Raw genomic sequence first — 21,098 nt, forward strand, 5'->3', positions numbered from 1 at the left:
CGCATGCTATTGGGATTTTATGGAGGCTTCTTCACATAGGCAGGATCAATTAGTAATTCCATTTCCAGCCCCTCTCCCTTCTCTGGAGAATGGAGGTAGGCCTGGAAATTCCAAGCTTATCATCATGGCTTGGCCTTTCTGGGTACCAGCTCCCATCCAGGAGCCCACCCAGAGTAACCTCATTAGAACAAAAGGTGCTTGCTTCTACTGCTCTTATCAGTTAGGAATTTATAAGGGTTTCAGAAGTCCTATTTCAGAAACCAGGGGTAGAGACCAGTGTATGATTCTCTATTATCTCACAGATACCTTGCTAGACAATTTTCTATATTATCTGATTTAATCCTCCTGAAAATTCTGTGCAGTGAATACTTATTCTTATTTTCAGAAATATTAAGTAACTTGCCCTACATCAATCATACAATGGATAAGTTTGTCTCTCTGCCTTTGTTCCTAATCTTCTAGGATCTAGATCATGAGTAGAAGGACTAGCCTTAAGAGAGAGAGAGATGCTTCTTCCATATTGATAGGAGGAAGGGAGAACAGGATGCAGATAAGTCAGCCTCTGTGCCAGTGATTCCTAAACCTGGAGTTTTATCAGAATTCCTAGGCACATTAGAGATTTATTTGTTTTTTAACACTATAGGACAAAGAATACATATATTGCTTTTATTTGGTGTTTTAACCTTGGCCGGAAAACGGCTAAAAAGTTATTCTTTTAGAACTGCGAAGTAGTTGATTACGAATGTTTGTTTTTCCAGTTTCCATAATAACTATAAAACACTCTGAAAAGAAATTCTGTTGAGGGCTTCCCTGGTGGCGCAGTGGTTGAGAATCTGCCTGCTAATGCAGGGGACACGGGTTCGAGCCCTGGTCTGGGAAGATCCCACATGCCACGGAGCAGCTGGGCCCGTGAGCCACAATTACTGAGCCTGCGCGTCTGGAGCCTGTGCCCCACAACGGGAGGGGCCACGATAGTGAAAGACCCGCGCACCGCGATGAAGAGTGGTCCCCGCACCGCGATGAAGAGTGGCCCCCGCTTGCCGCAACTAGAGAAAGCCCTCGCACGAACCGAAGACCCAACACAGCCAAAAATAAAAATAAATAAATAAATAAAGTAGCTATATATTAAAAAAAAAAAAAAAAGAAATTCTGTTGAAATGTGGAAGATGCTTATATAAACAAAATAACGTACTTTAGATTCTTGATATTGTTGGATTGAACCTTTTAGATTCTCTTAATTTATTTAACTGTTTCAGGTTTTAAAGTGTGTTTTCCACCTTCAAATTTCAACCCAGACAACTTTTATTAAAAAATAATCATAATTTCTTTGTGGTACAGTTCCCTAGTGGGAAAGAGTAGATTTAGAGCTCTGTGCACCATGAGGCCTGGGATGTTTTGGATTTGCTTCATTGAATTTATTATGAGTTTTGATAACTTTGTGTGAGTGGCATTACCTATATCTAATTAGGAGATACTTGTTTCAGAAATTAATTTTCTTTTGTATTTCTAAATTAGCTTCTCTCAGCAATGTTTGTTTTTAGGTTAGGATTTTGTGTCTTAACCTACTTCCTTGTTAGGCCTTACAGCTTGTAGGGCTGTGCTCTAACAGAGATTTAAAGAGAGGCTCTTTTTGTGCTAATGTTAGTTTTTAACTTTCAAAAGAAAATTAATTTCCTATCTGCCAAATACTGGCAGCACTGTGATGTTCTGTAATGGCTTTAACAGCTAATGGTTAATTCCATTCTGAGTCGAGTCAAGAGTGAACATTGTCTGCCTTCTGCTCCCATGTTCTATTTAGAGTGCAAGTATACTGGGCAGGGACGTATCTTTCATCTCTGTGTACAGAGAATTCTACAATGCTTGTGCAAAGGTAGCTTTTATTGGACACGTAGTCCCTTAGAATTGTCATATTTTACAGACACAGGGCCCAAGAGATTGTTTCTTTACATCCCCTATCTTTGTAGGTGAAAGAGAAGACTTCGGGTGGTTCAGAAACTTGCTCTAAGTTGGTTGTTCTCAACCTTATCGGACCCATTGCTCCATTTTTTTTTTTAACCAAATACTTTAAGCACCCTCTCCCTTTTACTCTCCTGAAAGAAATTCATAGATAATATAAGCCACCTTCTTTATAATAAATCAACATAGTGTTCTAATTATAAGATAAAAGGGAAATTTAAAAATTGATTTAGAATAAAATGATAGGAATTTCAATATGTAAACGCATAGTATGACTGTATAGGTAGTCAGATACTTATATTTGCATACTAAATCACTGTGAATGTGACAGCTGCAAGTGTAGGCTGACAGATATGCCAGGTATCAGTCAGTGACTCAGATAACACAATCGGGACTGTCATCAGTGATGTAATTTTTCAAAGTGGTGAACAACTCTTAGTGAAGTGTCAAATAAAACAAAGGATAATCTTCCCTTGATTTACAAGGTAATTGTCTTCCTGGAAATTGAGTGAATTTTATATTTATATGTAAAATGGAATTAGGTTCCAACGTCAGATAATTATAAATCAGTTTTTTTTTTTTTCACCCACATAAATGCCAGGTGAGATATTTGACAGTTTTGTGGGATGCAGGATTGGACTTTGTTGTAAAGGATCGTCCTGGGTACTACAGAACATCTAATGTCTCTGGTCTTTAACTGCTAATTGTTAGTATTGGCTGCTTATCTTTGTGACAACGAAAAACACCCTCAGAAATTTCCAAACGTCTCCTTGGAGAGAACTACTGCCTTAAAATATACAGCTGAATTGTAGAATTGGGACTAGAACTTGGTCCCTTATTCTTAGTCTCCCCATTGTGCCATGCTGAAACGATACTTCAACTTGCTTCACGTGTTGTGCCCAGTATGACTGTTAATAATTAATTTTGAAATCTGAAGAAATGTTGCAAATAAGTCTTTCCAGTAATTACAAACAGCACTCTGTCAGTGCTAATGATGTGCTTCTCAGTTTGTTGTGGTACTGAGTGATCATAAGTCAGGTTCTTCCCCCAGCTCTTCATTACCGCAAGTCTTGATCTTAAGTCTGTTGTTGTTAACCTGCAGGATACATTTTGACTCAGAGCCTTTTCTCCATCAAAGAGCTTCTAGCCTCTGTTTCATTCAGTCAATAGTTAATGAGCACCTGCTGTGTGGTAGCAACTTTTTTAGGCAATAGGGACACAGTGATGAACAAAGCAGATATTCCCACTGTTGTGGAGCCTACAGCCAAGTGGAGGAGAGAGGCCTTAAGCACGTAAACACATAAATGAATATGGTTACAGATATGTTCATTCATTTGTAATGGAGAACTATGAGAGAGAATAACAAGAAATCTCTGTGATTATGAAACAGTAGGAAAGGCTTCCTCGTAGAAGTGACATTTATTCTGACATCTGAAGGACAAGTAAGCGTTAGCCAGGAGAACAACTCCAGGTCAGGGAACAGGGTATTGAAAGGTCTTAGGGCAGGAGAGGTTGGCCTGTGGCTGGTGACTCTCCGGGCAGTAAAGCTACTTTGGTTACTAGGTTATACTTGTTATTTCTTCTTTCTTCATTAACATTGCCCTGTGTTTGTCTGGAATTACAGGCAGTTCCCTGAATGTATCTTACTATTTCATGCCTCAGTACTGTTTTTCTTTTTTTGGTACATGCTGTTTCCTCTTTCTAGAATTCTTCTTCCCACCCCAGCTTTTCTTTTCATGGTCAGCTCAAAGATTGCCTTCTCTGATTTTCTTCAGCAGGCTTAGCTACTTATTTCTTTGAGTGCTTATTGAACCTTGTGTGAACCTCTGTTATAGCAGCTACCGCATCATTTTGTCTGTCTGACTGTTTCCCTCTTTGATAAATTTCTTGAGAATTGAGATTGTATTTCATTTGTATAAATCCAAGACCTACTATAATAAGAACCTGACACTTAGTAGACAATAGTATTTATTTAGTAAATGGTCAAACATATTCTTTTTTCTTTTTCTTTTTACTAATCCTTTATTATAAAACTTTCAAATATATTCAAAAGTAGACACAATTCTCTTTTTAAAAAAAAATTTATTTATTTATTTATTTATTTATTTATGGCTGAGTTGGGTCTTTGTTGCTGGGCGCGGGCTTTCTCTAGTTGTGGCGAGCAGGGTCTACTCTTTGTTGCGGTGCACGGGCTTCTCATTGCGGTGGCTTCTCTTGTTGAGGAGCACGGGCTCTAGGCGTGCAGGCTTCAGTCGTTGTGGCTCACGGACTCTAGAGCGCGGGCTCAGTAGTTGTGCCACACGGGCTTAGTTGCTCCGTGGCATGTGGGTCTTCCTGGACCAGGGCTCGAATCCGTGTCCCCTGCATTGGCAGGCGGATTCTTAACCACTGCGCCACCAGGGAAGCCTCACAATTCTCTTTTAAAAAAAATTTACTGAAGTATAGTTGATGTACAATATTATATAAGTTACAGGTATACAATGTAGTGATTCACAATTTTTAAAGGTTATACTCCATTTATAGTTATTATAAAATATTGGCTATATTCCCCATGTTGTACAGTATATCCTTGTAGCTTACTTTATACCTAATAGTTTGTACCTCTTAATACTCTACCCCTGTGTTTCCCCTCCCCCACCCCTTCTCCCCACTGGTAACCACTGGTTTGTTCTCTATATCTGTGAGCCAGCTTCCTTTTTGTTACATTCACTAGTTTGTTGTATTTTTTAGATTCCACGTGTAAGTGATATCATATAGCAGTTGTCTTTTTCTGTCTGATTTATTTCACTTAGCATAATGCACTCCAAGTCCATCCTTGTTGCTGCAAATGGCAAAATTTCATTCTTTTCTATGGCTGAGTAGTACTCCATTGTATATATATTACCATATCGTCTTTATGCAATCATCTGTTGATGGAAACTTCGGTTGCTTCCATATCTTGGCAATTGTAAATAATGCTGCTATGAACATTGGAGCGCATGTATTTTTTCTCTCTTTTTTTTTAAAGATTTTTTTGATGTGGACTATATTTAAAGTCTTTATTGACTTTGTTACAATATTGCTTCTGTTTTGTGTTTTGTTTTTTTGGCCGCAAGGCATGTGGGATCTTAGCTCCCCAACCAGGGATCGAACCTGCACCCCCTGCATTGGAAGGTGAAGTCTTAACCACTGGACCACCAGGGAAGTCCCTGGAGTGCATGTGTTTTTTCAAATTAGTGTTTTTGTTTTTTTTGGGTATAAACCCAGGAGTGGAATTGCTGGGTCATATGGCAGTTCTGTTTTTAGTGTTTTGAGAAACCTCCATACAGTGTTCCACAGTGGCTACACCAATTTACATTCCCAGCAACAGTGTATGAGGGTTCCCTTTTCTCCTCATTCTTGGCAACATTTGTTATTTGTGTTCTTTTTGATGATAGTCATTCTGACAGGTGTGAGGTGGTATCTCACTGTGGTTTTGATTTGCATTTCCCTGATGATTAGACAGAATTCGGTAATGAATTAATATGTACTTCTCACACACCAATTTATGTCAATCTTTAAAAAAGATTTAATTTTTTTATTGAGTTAACAATGATTTATAACATTATATAAGCTTTATGTGGGCAACATTGTATTTCTACTTCTGCATACTTTACAACATGCTTATCACCAAAAATTTATTTTTCATTCATCACCATACAGTTGATTCCCCTTTACCCATTTTGCCCTCCCCCCAACCCCTTCCCCTCTGGTAACCACTACTCTGTTATCTGTATCTATGTGTTTTTGTTTGTTTGTTTGGTTTATTCACTTATTTTGTTTTTGTTTGTTTATTAGTTTTTTATATTACACATATGAGTGAAATCATGCTGTATTTGTCTTTCTCCATCTGACTTATTTTACCTAGCATAATACCCTCAGTGTGCATCCATGTTATTGCAGATGGCAAGCTTTCATCTATTTTTATGGCTGAGTAGTATTCCATTCTATATATATACCATATCTTCTTTATCCATTCATCTGTTCATGGGCATTTAAGTTGTTTCCATATCTTGGCTATTGTAAATAATGCTACGATGAACACAAGGGTGCAGATATCTTTTCAGATTAGTGTTTTCATATTCTTTAGATGATACCCAGACATGGGATAGCTGGTTAATATGGTAGTTCTATTCTTAATTTTTTTAGGAGTCTCCATACTGTCTTGCATAGTTACTGCACCAATTTAAATTCCCATCAATAGTGTACGAGTGTTCCCTTTTCTCCATATCCTTGCATAAGATATTTCTTATCTTTTTGATAATACCTGTTCTGACAGGTGTGAGGTGATTTCTCATTGTATTGTGGTTTTGATTTGCTTTTCCCTAATAATTAGTGATGTTGAACATCTTTTTATGTGACTATTGGCCATCTGTGTGTGTCTTTTTGGAAAAATGTCTATTCATCTCCTCTGCCCATCTTTCAACTGGGTTGTCTGGTTTTTGGGTTGTTGTTGAATTTTACGAGGTCTTTATATATTTTGAATATTATACCCTTTATCAGATATATTATTTACAAATATCTTCTTCCATTCGATGTCTTTGTTTTATTGATGGTTTCCTTTGCTATGCAGAAGCTTTTTAGTTTGATGTAATCCCGTTTGTTTATTTTTACTTTTGTTTCCCTTGCCTGAGGAGACATCTAGAAAGATATTACTAAGACCAATGTCAAAGAGCATACTGCGTATGTTTTCGTCTAGGAATTTAATGGTTTCAGGTTTTACATTCAAGTCTTTAATCCATTTTGAGTTAATTTTTGTGATGGTGTGAGATAGTAGTCTAGTCTCTTTTTTTTTTTTTTTTTTTGCATGTGACTGTCCAGTTTTCCCAGAACCATTTATTGGCAAGACTGTCCTTTCTCCATTGTTTATTCTTTGCTCCTTAGTCATAAATTGTCCATATATGTGTAGGTTTATTTCTGGGCTCTCAGTTCTGTTCCATTGATTCATATATCTGTTTTTCTGCCAGTACCATGCTGTTTTGATTATTATAGCTTTGAAATATAGTTTGAAAAGAGGGCGTATGATACCTCCAGCTTTGTTCTTTTTTCTCAGGATGGCTTTGGCTATTCAGGGTCTTTTGTGGATCCATATAAATTTTAGAATTTTTTTGTTCTATTTCTATGAAGAATGTCCTTGGGGTTTTGATAGGGCTTGCATTGAATCTGTAGATTGCTTATGTAATAAGGACATTTTGACAAGTTGTATTTTATTCTTTTTGTTGTGATTGTAAATGGGATTGTTTTCTTAATTTCTCTGCCAGCTCATTATTAGCACATAGAAATGCAACAAATTTTTGTATATTGATTTTGTATCCTGCAACTTTGCTGTGTTCATTTATTATTTCTAATAGTTTGTGTGTGTGTGTGTGTGTGTGTGTGTGTGTGTAGTCTTTAGAGTTTTCTGTATATAAAATCATGTCAACTGCAAATAGTGAGTTTTACTTTTGCCTTTCCAATTTGGATGCCTTTTATTTATTTTTCTTGCCTAATTGCTCTGGCTAGGACTTCCAATACTATGTTGAATAAGAATGGTGAGAGTGGGTATCCTTGTTTTTTCCTGATCTTAGAGGGATAGCTTTCAATTTTTCACCATTGAGTATGATATTAACTGTGGGTTTGTCATATATGGCTTTTATTATGTTGAGGTACGTTCCTTTGCTATTCACTTTTTTGAGAGTTTTTTTTTTTAACCATAAATGGGTATTGAATCTTGTCAAATACTTTTTCTGCATCTATTGAGATGATCATGTGGTTTTTTTCCTTCATTCTGTTAATGTGGTGTATCACATTGATTGATTTGCATATATTGAACCATCCTTGCATCCCTGGAATAAATCCCACTTGATCATGGTGTATGATCCTTTTGTTGTATTGTTGATTTCATTTTGCTAATATTGTGATGAGGATTTTTTCATTTATGTTTATCAGAGGTATTGGCCTGTAATTTTCTTTCTTTGTAGTGTCTTTGTCTGGTTTTGGTATCAGCATGATGTTGGCTTTGAAAAATGAGTTAGGAAGTGTTCCCTTCTTTGCAATTTTTTGGAATAGTTTGAGAAGGACAGGTGTTAAATCTTCTTTGAATATTTGATAGAATTTACCTGTGAAGTTGTCTGGTCCTGGACTTTTTGTTTTTTGGGAGCTTTTTGATTACTGTTTCCATCTCTGTACTAGTGATTGGTCTATTCAGATTTTCTATTTCTTCATGATTCAGTCTTGGAAGTTTGTATGATTCTAAAAAATTGTCTATTTCTTTTAGGTGTCCTATTTGTTAGTGTATAGCTGTTCATAATATTCTGTTATAATCCTATGTATTTCTGTGGTATCTATTGTTATTTCTCCTCTTTCGTTCCTGATTTGATTCATCAGGACCTTCTCTTTCTTTTTCTTAGTGAGTCTGGCTAATGGTTTGTCAATTTTGTTTGTCATTTCAAAGAACCAGCTCTTAGTTTCATTGATCTTTTCTATTATCTTTTTAGTTTTTATTTCATTTATTTCTGCTCTGCTCTTTATTACTTCCTTCTGTCCACGGCCATACCACCCTGAATGTGCCTGATATTGTCTCTATTACTTCCTTCCTTCTACTAACTCTGGGCTTTATTTGTTTTTCTTTTTCTAGCTCCTTTAGGTGTAAGGTTAGATTGCTTAGATTTCTCTTGTTTCTTGAGGTAGGTCTGTATTGCTATAAATTTCCCTCTTAGTACTACTTTTGCTGTATCCTGTAGATTTTGGTATGTTGTATTTTCATTTCTGTTTGTCTTCAGGTAATTTTTGATTTCTTCTTTGATTTCTTCATTGATCTAATAGTAATATTTCAGTAGTATGTTGTTCAGTCTGTACATATTTATGATTTTTCCAGTTTTATTCTTGTAGTTGATTTGTAGTTTCAGTCTATTGTGATTGGAAAAGATGCTTGATGTGATTTGTCTTCTTAAATTTATTGAGACTTGTTTTGTGTCCCAACATATGTTCTATCCTTGAGAAAATTCCATGTGCACTTGAGAAGAATGTGTATTCTGTTGCATTTGGATGGAGTGTTCTGTACAATTCTATCAAATCCATCTAGTCTAATGTTTTATTTAAGGCCGCTAATAGTAGGGGTGTTAAAGTCCCCTACTATTATAGTGTTGCTGTCAATTTCTCCCTTTAGGTCTGTTAATAATTGTTTCATATATTTTGGTACTTATATGTTAGGTACATACATGTTAATCACTGTTATATCTTCTTGATGAATTGTCCACTTTATGGTTAGATACTGTCCATTTTTGTCTCCTGTTAACCTTTTTGGCTTGAAGTCTATTTTGTTTGATATGAGTATGGCTACCTCTGCTTTCTTTTGGCTCCATTTGCATCGACTATCTTCCATTCCTTTACTTTTAGCCTGTGTTTCTCTTTAGAGCTAAGTTGTGTCTCCTGGAGGCAGCATATAGTTGGGTCTTGTTTTTTAACCCACCTAGCTACTCTCTGTCTTTCAATGGGTGAATTCAATCCATTTACATTTAGTGTGATTATTGATAGATGAGGATTTAGTCCTGCCACTTTATCTTTTGTGTTCTGGTTGCTCTATATTTCTATTGTTTTTCCCTGTGTTTCTGTTTGCCATTTTGTGTTGGTGATTTTCTATGACACCTTTCTCAATTTCCTCTTTTTTTTGTTCTGTATCTCTGCTCTATGTTTATGTTTTGTGGTTACCCTGAGGTTTTTATTAAACCTCTCCTAGAGAAGATAGTCCTTTTCCTGCCGATAGCATCTCACCTTCTTTTACCCATATAAATTCTGTCCTTTTCCTCTTCCCTTTTTATGTTTTTGTTGTCTCAAATTATCCTTTTTCATATTGTGAGTTTGTTACCAAACTGAGATAGTGATAGTTATTTTTCTGCTTTCTTTAAAACGTATTCTGATAAACAGTTGCAATTCTCTGGTTCTGTCTGTTTATCACCTTGCTCAAAGTTTTGTGTATTTTTGCTGTTTTGTTTCTAGTAAAAGAGCTCCTTTTAACATCTCTTATAAGAGAGGTCTAGTGTTGATGAACTCCCTCATCATTTGTTTGTCTGGGAAAGTATTTCTCCTTTATATCTGAATGACAGCTTTGCTGGATAGAGTATTCTTGGGTGACAGTTTTTGTCTTTCAATATTTTGAGAATGTCATTCCACTCCCTACTGGCATGTAGGGTTTCTGCTGAGAGATCTGCTGATAGCCTAATGGGAGATCCTTTGTAGTTACTATCCTTTTTTCCATGGCTGTCTTTAAAATTCTTTCTTTGTCATTGACTTTCAACAGTTTTAATATTATGTCTTGGAGAAGGTCTTTTGCATTGAGGTGATTAGGTGTTCTCTGAGCTTCATGGACTTGTATTTCCAGTTCCTTCTCCAGGTTTGGGAAGTTCTCTACTGTTCTTTCTTTAAATAATCTCTTTGCTCCCTTCTCCCTCTCTTCTTCTTTTAAGATACCCATTATCCTAATGTTGCCCTTCCTAAAAGAATCACATAGTTCTTGTAGAATTTTCTCATTTTTAAAATATCTTACTTCTCTTTCCTTTTCTACTTGTATCATCTCTAGATTTCTACCGTTGAGCTCACTAATACTCTCTTCCATATGCTGTGCTCTATTTCCAGTGTCTTCTAAGGCATTCTTCATATTGTTTATTGAGTTCTTCAGCTCCAGAATTTGTTTGGTCCTTTAGAGTTTCAGTCTTCTTGGTAAAGTATTCCTTCTGCTCATTACTTTTATTTCTGAGCTCATTAAACTGCCTTTCTGAGTTTTCTTGTGTCTCATTCAGTTTTTTCATGATAGCTACTTTGAATTCTCTATCAGTTAGATTGAAAAATCCTGTGACTTTTAAGTTTGGTTTCTGGAGATTTGTCATTTTCTTTTTGTCGTATAGTATTACTGTGGTTCTTCATGGTGCTTGATGAAATGTTCCTCTGCTTGTGCATTTGAAGTTAAATGACAGGTTAGAATTGAGAGTGCTTTCTTTTGTTTTCTGGTAGGTGGTGCTGTAACACAAGTTTCTGGTTTCTGTTATCTGTGCTACCTCTGGTTATTTTTGAGAATTGGCACTTTCCAGCCTCCACTGTCTTTGTAAGAGGTGTGGCTCCATGCCTTCTTTGTCACTTCTTGTGCCTCTGGGGTAGTTGCTGCTTTGCTTCTGCCAGAGCTGCTGTGTCATGAGGATGGTAGGCTCTTCCCTTGTGTCTGGGATCCCCTGAGACACAGGCTCTGCTGTGGGAAGAGGAGGATAATTGGAGGGGAGCAGGGTTGTGCAGGCTTCTCCACCATGTTGGGTGTCATAAGGGTTCTGCTACCGTGGATGGGGGGCCAGGGCTGTGGGTGCATAAGCAGCTGGAGGGACAGGGTCCCAGGCCCCACTGCCACTGCTTCCCAGTTACCTGTGGCCATGGGTGCTCCCACAGTTGGGAGACCAAAGTCATGTGTGCTGGTTCTCCTGCTGCTACTGGGTTTTCTGAAGCTGTGGGCTCATCCGTCTCGGTCATGGGGCTGAGATTGCAGGCACCGACTTCACTGTTCCCTTGGTTCCACCTCTTCCATGTGTTCCAGTTCACCCACCTTTAGATGTACAGATGTGTGGAATTCTCCAGTGTCCTGTTGAGTTGGGCAGAGGTATACCTTTGTTGAGTTGTGGATGTTTTGCTGGCTGTAGATTGAAGGGGAGAAATAAAGGTAGCCATGTGTCTGACAGCACTCCCATGAGGTATATTCTTTTGAAAGACCTGAAGACCCCACACCTCATCCATCCCCTCCCTCCCTGCCACCAGGACCCATTCTCCACTAACTGACTTTCTTCAGTGGTAATACTTGGAAAACAGAAATACATGGATGTGACACAGATCAAAGATATTAAGAACGTGTTATAATGATCTCATAAACCAGACTTTGGCAGTATGAAATAGTACTTAATTGGTTGCACTGAATTAGAGCATACCATTAAAGCCCTCTTGTCTTTATGTAAAGTTAATAAAAGATGAGTAGCAACAAAGAACTAGGTTGTTCTTTCATTTTGGTATTACTGGTATTAACATTTACTATAAGTACAATTATTTTTTTCACATTATTTAGGTGAGTTTTAAATCTTTTTAACCTCATTATCTTTTGACCTAGAAAAAATATTTTTCTATTGTAGGAAACTGAAACCAGTATGTTACGTATAAACAAGGTTTTGAGCCTTGGTTGGCGCTAGGGCAAAGAACTTCTAGTTCAGAGAATTTTATATAGGGCTAATTCAGCCTTCCTCCGATGCCTTAAAAATGTTTTTTCTTTCAGCAAAGTAATAAAGTATTTAATTTTCATTAAAATACTTTTTACATTTTTCTTTTCCAGAGAGTAATGCCTTCTAGCTTTTTCTTGCTGTTGCGGTTTTTCTTGAGAATTGATGGAGTGCTTATTAGGATGAATGACACAAGACTTTACCATGAGGTATCTATTCTCATTTAATGAAAGTACTAATTGACATTGGGCTTGTTCATGTTGTTACATTGTCAGTCTGACAGTTTGAAATTCAGTAATACTTTATATTATATGGCTATTTGTCTAACCTTTAAGATTGGGTGTGTCATATTCACTGTTGACTGCACAGTTATCGAAACATTACATCTTCTTTTCCAAAAGTTCTACGAGTTGAACATGTTTTCCAAAAGACACTCCCTGATAAAGGGGAGTCTGATGCTTTTAAAAAGCCTCTTAAACTTAATCTGTTTAAGAAAACTTTCCCTTAACTCTTACTTTTTTTTTGTAGTATGTGTTGTTTATGTAATGTCCTGATATTAGAAATACCAATCTCATGGCCTCCAGAAATTTGTATTATACAATTATTTTGATAGTTGTTTTAATGTTTGAAAGCTCTGTGCTCCATTTCAAGGAACTGTTAACATACGAAGTTTTTTAAAAAAAATGAAGAAAGTGGGGGGGAGGCTTAAATTGAGTCATGAAAATTCTTCTTGTAGCTTTACAGCAGCCTATCCTTCTTGAATGAATTTTTAACATCATATTTGTGATCCTATAGAATGACGAATGAGAGAAGAAACCACCAGTATCAGTCAGGGTAATCGTAGTAATAGTTAACTCTCCTAACAACCCTATGAAATAGATGCTATTATTATCTCTGTTTTACAGCTGAGGCAACTAAGGCAAAGAGAGATTAAGTAACTTGCCCAAGTTACACAGTTAATAGGTGGCAGAACTGGAATTTAAGCCCAGTAAGATGTGATTGGATTGGTATTTTCCTAAATCCTGCACTTTCTTTTTCCTTTGAAATAACATGGTCACTGTGATGGACCTTTTTCTTTTTAACAGTGATAGTAAAGTACTAAAAATAAGCTATACTTTACTCCCTCAGAAAAAATGAAATCTAAATTTTTAGAAATGCTTATACTTTAACTCAACAATATTGATTTTTTTTTCAGAATTTATCCTCAAAAGATTCTTACATACAGTAACCCACAAATATTAATCAGGCAGCTGTATAGAGTTGTATATATATAAATATTCATGGCAATGCTATTGTTTATAATAGCTAAAAGGAAAGAAGGAAGGTGCTATAATGCCCATTGAATGAGCATTGATTAAATGGCCATTTATATCCTGTTGGCCTACAACAAATAGACTGCCAGATATTTCTCCAGCAAAGTTGGATTTATTCGGGATCAGCAGAAAATTGCAATTCAGGTCTGTAACCATGGTGAGCCCTGTGCAAGTCCCCACACGACAAGAGAAGGAGAATGCTTCTATAGAGAGGAAAAGGAAAATGGGAGTGCTACAGTAAGCAGAGAATCCATGACTTTCCACTGGTTGAGTCCTTGCCAGGAAGTAAGAGGAGTCTTTCTTTTTTCTGTTGGGCTCTGCTATGGTTGCTGGGTGTGAGAGCTCCCCAGTCTAGTCTCCCAAATCTATTTAATTGAGGTTTCTGTTTATTAATTTTTTACAGTCCATATAGTAGAAAAATATGCAACCATTAAAATTAATGGCAGAAAGTTGTTTAACTGATTTGGAAAGATGTGCATATTAATGTTGACTTTTAAGATGCAAGTATGAATCTATATAAGATTTTATGTAGAGATTTCTAAATGTTAAGGATAGTGTTGTCTGCAGAGATTGTGATTGCTGATGATTTATACTCTATACGTTTATAGTATTTGATTTTTTTTAACAATGAGCATTAATCTGTTTTGTTGATATAAAAGATTGAAACTTTAAGGGAGCATAATCTTGTGATTATTCTTTTATTAAATAATGTTTTACCAAAAAAACAAATTGTAATAAATTGCTTTCTAAAACCTCACTTTAAGAAGTCTTAAATGGGAAAATTGAAGTACCAAAAAAGTGGCTGTAAATAAACAATTTGATAAGAATTTTTTAGAAATGGGAAAGAACAAAACTTGTTTAAACTTTTTTTGGGGGAAACATAAGAGTAGCCACAGTTATGTAGGTAGATGGTAATATAGCTTAAGGAAAAGATGTAGTTCCAAACTTGAAGTAATATTAAAATCTCTTGCATATCTCATTTACAAACATACACATTTTCTTTCAAAATAAAACCTTTGCTTGTGTTTTTCTTACATGGTAATTATTAAATCTGTTTACATATGTGTATCAGATATTAATGTGATTTATAGAGATTGGAATTAATAATTCAGAATTCTTGAATTAGTTATTTCACTGTAGAATTAGATGTTCTTATCAGACTTAATGGTACTTTCACAACCTGTTATAAAATGTGGGCAGTTCTGTTTAATAGAAATGATTTTGTTAATTAATATAAATAAATTTATTGCAATTTTTTTGATTTTTAAACATAGGCTGACAAGACCTACATGTTACGAGAATATACCTCACGAGAGAGCAAAATTGCTAATTTAATGGTACAGTATTTAAATATCAGTTTTTAGAAGTTAAATTGTAATGTTTTATTTTAAGTATGGTATTCCCCCATGCCCCACCCATCCACCAAATCTACATCCCTAAATCCATTCATTTACCTAATAAAGCTCTATAGGAGAAATCCTATGGGAGCGTATTTTTTCTGGAACTTATCTCAATTACAGTTAGAGTTGTTAGGTACCTTAACCATCATCCAATCCAATTTCCATATTTTATTTTGGAAAAACTGAGACCCAGAGGTGTGACTAAAAGTCTCAGCTGCAATAGGATGTTCTTTCCATGACTTACTTTTGGGGGCATAATTTCCCCTGCTTTTTTTTTGCTCCCCTGCGACTTGTAAAGGGCTTCTACAAGTCTATAGCATTCGATAATGGGTTGTTTAAAAAGTGATACCTTCCTGCTAACTTGATATTTTTTATTCACTCTTAGTGCTTATTTCTGTCTATATATAGAATATACATAGGTTAGAAAAGTTATATAGAGTCTCTTGTAGACCACATATTGGCATCTTACTGAAGGCTAGTGCTTTCAAGGTGCAAAAATAACAGGAAAAAGGGATTGGATTAAGATGTATTAAATTCTTAGGACATTTATGGGAGCATTATAAATGATATATCCCTATGATCTTTGAGGAAACCATCTAGTAACAGAGCTGAGTCAGTAACAAGAGATACCTGATATTATTAGGAACACCTAATGATGCTCCTTATATATGTATATATATATAGCACCTCATTTTAAAATTGGCATGCTTTAGGAATGCTTGAATGAAAGCATTTTCAAAACTATCAGTGCAGTAACTTAATATATGCTAATATGATTTATGTATTTCCTAGCATGTTTCACCTTCCCTCTTCACGGAACCTAATGAAATATCACAGTATTTGCCGATAAAGGAGGCAGTTTGTGAGAAGCTAATATTTCCAGAAAGAATTGATCCTAACCCTGCAGACTCAAAAGAATGTACACCGGTGGAATAGAATTTATTACAGCATATACTGACCGTGGAATCTGACTGGAGACCTTGGGGCTATTTGGAGGGGGTATTTTTATTATGAGAATTAATTGCCTTGTCTATGTGCAGATTTTCTGTAGCCTTAAAGGAAAAATAAATAAATAAAAGAGTGTCGCAGGCAGTTCCCACTCAACTGCTGTTGTACTCTCTGTCTTCAAATTCATATTCCAGAAATTTATATCTTCTGGAGTTAAATTCAGATTTCTAAATTGTCACAAAGTGGGGTCTCACCAGTAGGGGGTGATGTGTGTATCTCTCAGAAGCAGTGGCCATAACCTATATCTGTCATGAAACACTATCTTCTACCATGAGGAAGTTACTTTAAATCAGTGAATCGTAACACCTTGTGACTTTCATACGATTCCTAATTGTTTACGTTGATGTGGTGGCTCTTTACCTTGGGTTTTTTGATGTTTATTCACACTTCTGGAGAGTCATGACTTGCCTCCTAGGAAATTGATCTCGAATGATCTATACCCAGAAATTAAAAAAAAAATTACCCTCCTAAATTTTAATTGGCTTTTGAAGTTTAAAGAAAGTTTCAGACATAGAAACAAACTAGGTTTTTGGAGAACTTAAGGTGTTATGTCCATGGAAACACAATCATGGTTTGCCACTGACAGGATGTCAGAGCTGTCTCTCCTCCATCTTTAGGTGCTTTTTCTTATGTGTGGTTCTATTTGTACTGACGTTTTTTACTTCCACCTTCCACGCACCCTCAGAGTGAATAAATCTTTTGGATATTGAATTTGATATTGGTCCTAAAAAGTTTGAAGTGTTACAGTTTAAGCAAAAATTACATCAGCCTCTAAAGCAACCAGATTAATTTTCTGCTTAAAATATTTGAAGGGTAGCTGTGGAGGAGGAAGGGGCTTATTTTAAAATCTAAAAGCCAGTTTTTTTTTTTTTTAAATTCATGTTTTGGGGAATTCCCTGGCAGTCCAATGGTTAGGACTCCACGCTTTCACTGCCAAGGGCCTGGGTTCAGTCCCTGGTCAGGGACCTAAGATCCAGCAAGCCGCGCAGCATGGCCAAAAAAAAAAAAAAAAGATTCATGTTTTTAACATTACAGGGGATCCAGTAAAGTGTAATTAATTAGTACAAGATCTAGGTAGTACAGAAAGTTTACAAAAGTAAATTTGAAATCCATTTGGCTATTTTGATGGTGACCCTTTAAACATTTTATATTCTTTTCTGCCTTTTAAAATGGTCTCCATAAAGTAGAAAGTGGTTATAAAGCACCAAGTAAGAAATTACTTTAAATGAATTTAAAAAAATATTTTATTTAAAGGGCAGGGGAAAAGAATTACCCCCTTTTTTTCTGGTTTGAAACAGCTGTTGTACATATTTCCACTTGATACATAAATCATTAAGGAAGGATATTTAATTGTAAGTATTAGCAAAACTCTTCAGGTATTAGCCTGAAGATAAATTTTAGTGAAACAAATACAGTTGGATATTCATCATTACTCAGACTCTTGTGTGTTGTTGTGTATATTGTTTTTTTAGCTAATTTTATTAGCTAAATTTGGTCACAAATGATTTGGGTATTTGTTTGCTTTCTGCTACATCACCTGCAAGGTATAGGAAATCAGGATTTTGTGGGCTTTAAGAAAATACATGGCATGTTCAGTGTATGTTAAATATACTGGTACTTAATGTTTTCTCTTAGGACGGAAAAGTGTATATATTGTACTCTGCTTTCTGTTTATTTTATTTGCCATGCAGATTTGAACAGAACAGACTCTTTAGTCATACAAATTATAAAAAACGAAAAACTGGAATAATATTTATTAGTTGAATTAGAGGTTTCTGGGCAGTATCATAGTACACATATATTTTTAACTTGATTCAGATGTCTTAGTCCCTGAGTCAGTCTTAAATTACTTATTTTGAGAGTCCATTGTTAAAAATTGTAGAATTGACCGTTTTATAGAAGAAGGTGGGAGGTGGATAGGATGAGTGTACTTTTGAAAACTTCATTAGTTTGTTCCTGTGGAGAATGCCAAGAAAACTTATATTTGCCCATTGCTAATCAAGACATACACCATTTTATATTTATTTGTTCCAAGTGTCTTTTTGTAAGAGGAGAATAAACAATAAGTAATTACCGATCTGTGTTTTGCCATTTCATTTAATTTCGTTTTTCTTGAAGCTTAATTAAAAACTGTTTTGGTATACCTTTCTTGTTTGTGCTTTATGTTTTGAACTTGGTCAACATTATAGCCAGATTCTCCAGACAGATTATAAATGAAAATCTAACAGATAGTCCAGAATATAATCCTCCAGTTTAGCTATTGGGCTCTTGTTCTTCCTCCCTCTCTGTCCCCTAGTGTGGGTTGGCCAAAAAGTTCGTTTGGGTTTTTCTGTAACATCTTATGGACAAACCCAAATGAAATTTTTGGCCAACCCAATACTTCTGTGGATGTTTTAATTAGCCATTGTTTTCTCTATGATAGGTTAATGCTTTCTGTTTTTGAAAATATAAATACTTGTGGTATGTATCATTCCATTTAGTTTTTTTTTTTTTTTTTTTTTTAAATTAGAAGACTATCCTTTATTTATTTATTTTTGCTGTGTTGGGTCTTCGGTTCGTGCGAGGGCTTTCTCCAGTTGCGGCAAGCGGGGACCACTCTTCATTGCGGTGTGGGGACCGCTCTTCATCGCAGTGCGCGGGCCTTCTCTCCATCGCGGCCCCTCCCGTTGCGGGGCACAGGCTCCAGACGCGCAGGCTCAGCAATTGTGGCTCACGGGCCCAGCTGCTCCGCGGCATGTGGGATCTTCCCAGACCAGGGCTCGAACCCGTGTCCCCTGCATTAGCAGGCAGATTCTCAACCACCGCGCCACCAGGGAAGCCCCCATTTAGTTTTAAGTACTGTCCAATATGGTGCTAGGTACAGGGGTTACAGTAATGAAGAGATTATTCAGTTGGCCCTCTGTATCTTCAGGTTCTGCATCTGCAGATTCAACCCATCATGGATTGAAATATTGAAAAAAAAATTCCATGGGACTTCCCTGGTGGTCCAGTGGTTAAGACTCCGTGCTCCCAATGCAGGGGGCACAGGTTCAATCCCTGGTCGGGGGAACTAAGATCCTGCATGCACCGCAGCGTGGCAAAAAAAAAAAAAAAAAAAAATTCCAAAAAGCAAAACTTGAATTTGCGGTGAACCCGGCAGCTATTTACATAGCATTTACATTGTATTTACAACTATCTACATAGCCTTTACATTGTATTAGGTATTCTAAGTAATTTAGAGATGATTTAAAGTATATGGGAGGATGTGTGTAGGTTATATGCAAATACACCGTTTTATATAAGGTACTTGAGTATCCTCAGATTTTGGTGGGAGGAGGGGACTGGAGTCAATCCTCTGTGGATACTGAGGGATGACTGTACTATATGTCTTCATGGAGTTAAAGTCTAATGGAGGAGACAAAGTAAAAATAATTACAAAGTTTAGTAATCGCAATGACAGAAATAATACTGACTTTAAAGAGAATAACAAAATCACCTTTGGTAGCAGTAGTCAGAGTTCTACCTGGAAAAGCATGTAGAAAGCCTCAAGAGAATGTCACTCCTAACTTACCCAGGAGCAAAACCTGGGTAATCTATACAATTACAGTTTTTCTTGAGCATATCAGACAGCTGAGGTTGCAAAGCAAAGTAAACTAAATCCCAAAGAGTGATAAGCCCTCCAACAAGAGGTGGAAACTACCAATCATCTCATCTTAGAGCATGAGAGAAACAGGTGGCCACTGTACAAGCAGGTAAGAAAAAAATCAACTAAAATTTTAATAAATTCTGAAAGGCTTAGTATGGGCTAGTTTGTCAGTTTGGAAGAGCTGAGAGTCTCAAATAAGAGGACTTCATACACTCACACAGGTTCTATCCCAAGGGCCTACCCCAGTGCTCACAAGAAACACTGGGGCAGGGCAGGGGACCAGAAAGTCCCTGTCAGTGGTTCAAGCATGCAGGAGGTAATTGGCTGCTGCTGAGGGATAGGTATGAAACTCTGCCCATTTTTCTTAGACCCCTCTTTTGAAGGATACAAAAGACTTAAGCTGCTGTGGGAAGAGCAACAAATCATATCACCCCCCAGGACCCCAGCAAAATCCATTATTTCTGGGGGAGGAATAAAAGCAAAACCCATCTGCTTCTGGGAGGAGGAATGGGAAATGCTCTGCCTTCAGGCCACGAAGAACCATTACTGCTGGAGAAGGAGTATAAGCAAGTAACCTCTGACTTCGGAGGAGGAACAAAAACCTGGGCCCAGGATACTACATGGATAGCAAAAAGAGAAGTCTACCACTGGGAGATGGGCATGAAATTCACACAACAGTAGAATGCACATTGTTTTCAAGTGCATCTAGAATGTTCACCAAGATAGAGAATATTCTAAGCCATAAAACCTCAACAAATAAAACACTTGAAATCTTGTGAATTATGTTCTCTGACCATAACAGAATTAAACTAGCAAAAACCAGTAACAGAAAGATATCTGGAAAATACCCAAATACCTCTGATGAGAGAAAGAAGTAAAGAGAGACAAATACCGTGATCATAGAATGAAAGACTCAAGATGTTAATATGCCGGTTCTCCCCAGATTGGCCTACAGAATCAATGTAATCCCATTCAAAATCCTAGGTGGCTTTTTCATTAGACATTTATAAGATGATTCTAATATGTGTGGAAATCCAAAGAATCTAGAACAGCCAAAACAATTTTGAAAAAGAATAAAGTTGGAGGACTCAAATTACCTGATTTCAACACTTAGAGCTACAGTAGTCAAGACCACATGACAATTGTTTTAGGATAGACATACAGATGAATGGAACAGAATAGTAAATCAAGAAAGAGACCTAAAGATCTATCTTGAACAAAAATGCCAAGGTAATTCAGTGGAGAAACGTTAGTCTTTTTTTTTTTTTAACATTTAAAAATATTTTTATTGAAGTATAGTTGATTTACTATGTTGTGTTAGTTCCAAGTGTACAGCAAAGTGATTCAGTTATATATATATGTATATATGTACACATACATACATATATATATTCTTTTTCAGATTTTTTTCCCTTATAGGTTATTACAAAATATTGAGTATAGTTCCCTGTGCTATACAGTAGGTCCTTGTTTATTTTATATGAAATGATAGTCTTTTCAACAAATGTACTGGAACAATTAGATGACCACATGCAAAAAAAATTTTTTTTGAACC

General features: G+C 36.3%; 1 protein-coding gene across 3 annotated transcripts in view; it reads left to right on the plus strand.

The window, feature by feature from the left end:
* Nucleotides 1–17,993, plus strand: part of TIPRL (TOR signaling pathway regulator) — a 35,986-nt gene extending 17,993 nt beyond the window's left edge. For all 3 annotated transcript variants that reach the window (XM_007172473.2, XM_007172474.2, XM_057530329.1), the window contains 3 exons: nt 12,311–12,406; nt 14,785–14,847; nt 15,703–17,993. In XM_007172473.2, coding sequence (XP_007172535.2) covers nt 12,311–12,406; nt 14,785–14,847; nt 15,703–15,846 — 303 coding nt within the window. In that variant the 3' untranslated portion in view covers nt 15,847–17,993. The remainder of the gene's footprint in view (nt 1–12,310; nt 12,407–14,784; nt 14,848–15,702) is intronic.
* Nucleotides 17,994–21,098: the final 3,105 nt, after the last annotated feature.

Source organism: Balaenoptera acutorostrata, chromosome 1 (genome assembly GCF_949987535.1).
Source record: "Balaenoptera acutorostrata chromosome 1, mBalAcu1.1, whole genome shotgun sequence".
Taxonomy (NCBI): Eukaryota; Metazoa; Chordata; class Mammalia; order Artiodactyla; family Balaenopteridae; genus Balaenoptera; species Balaenoptera acutorostrata.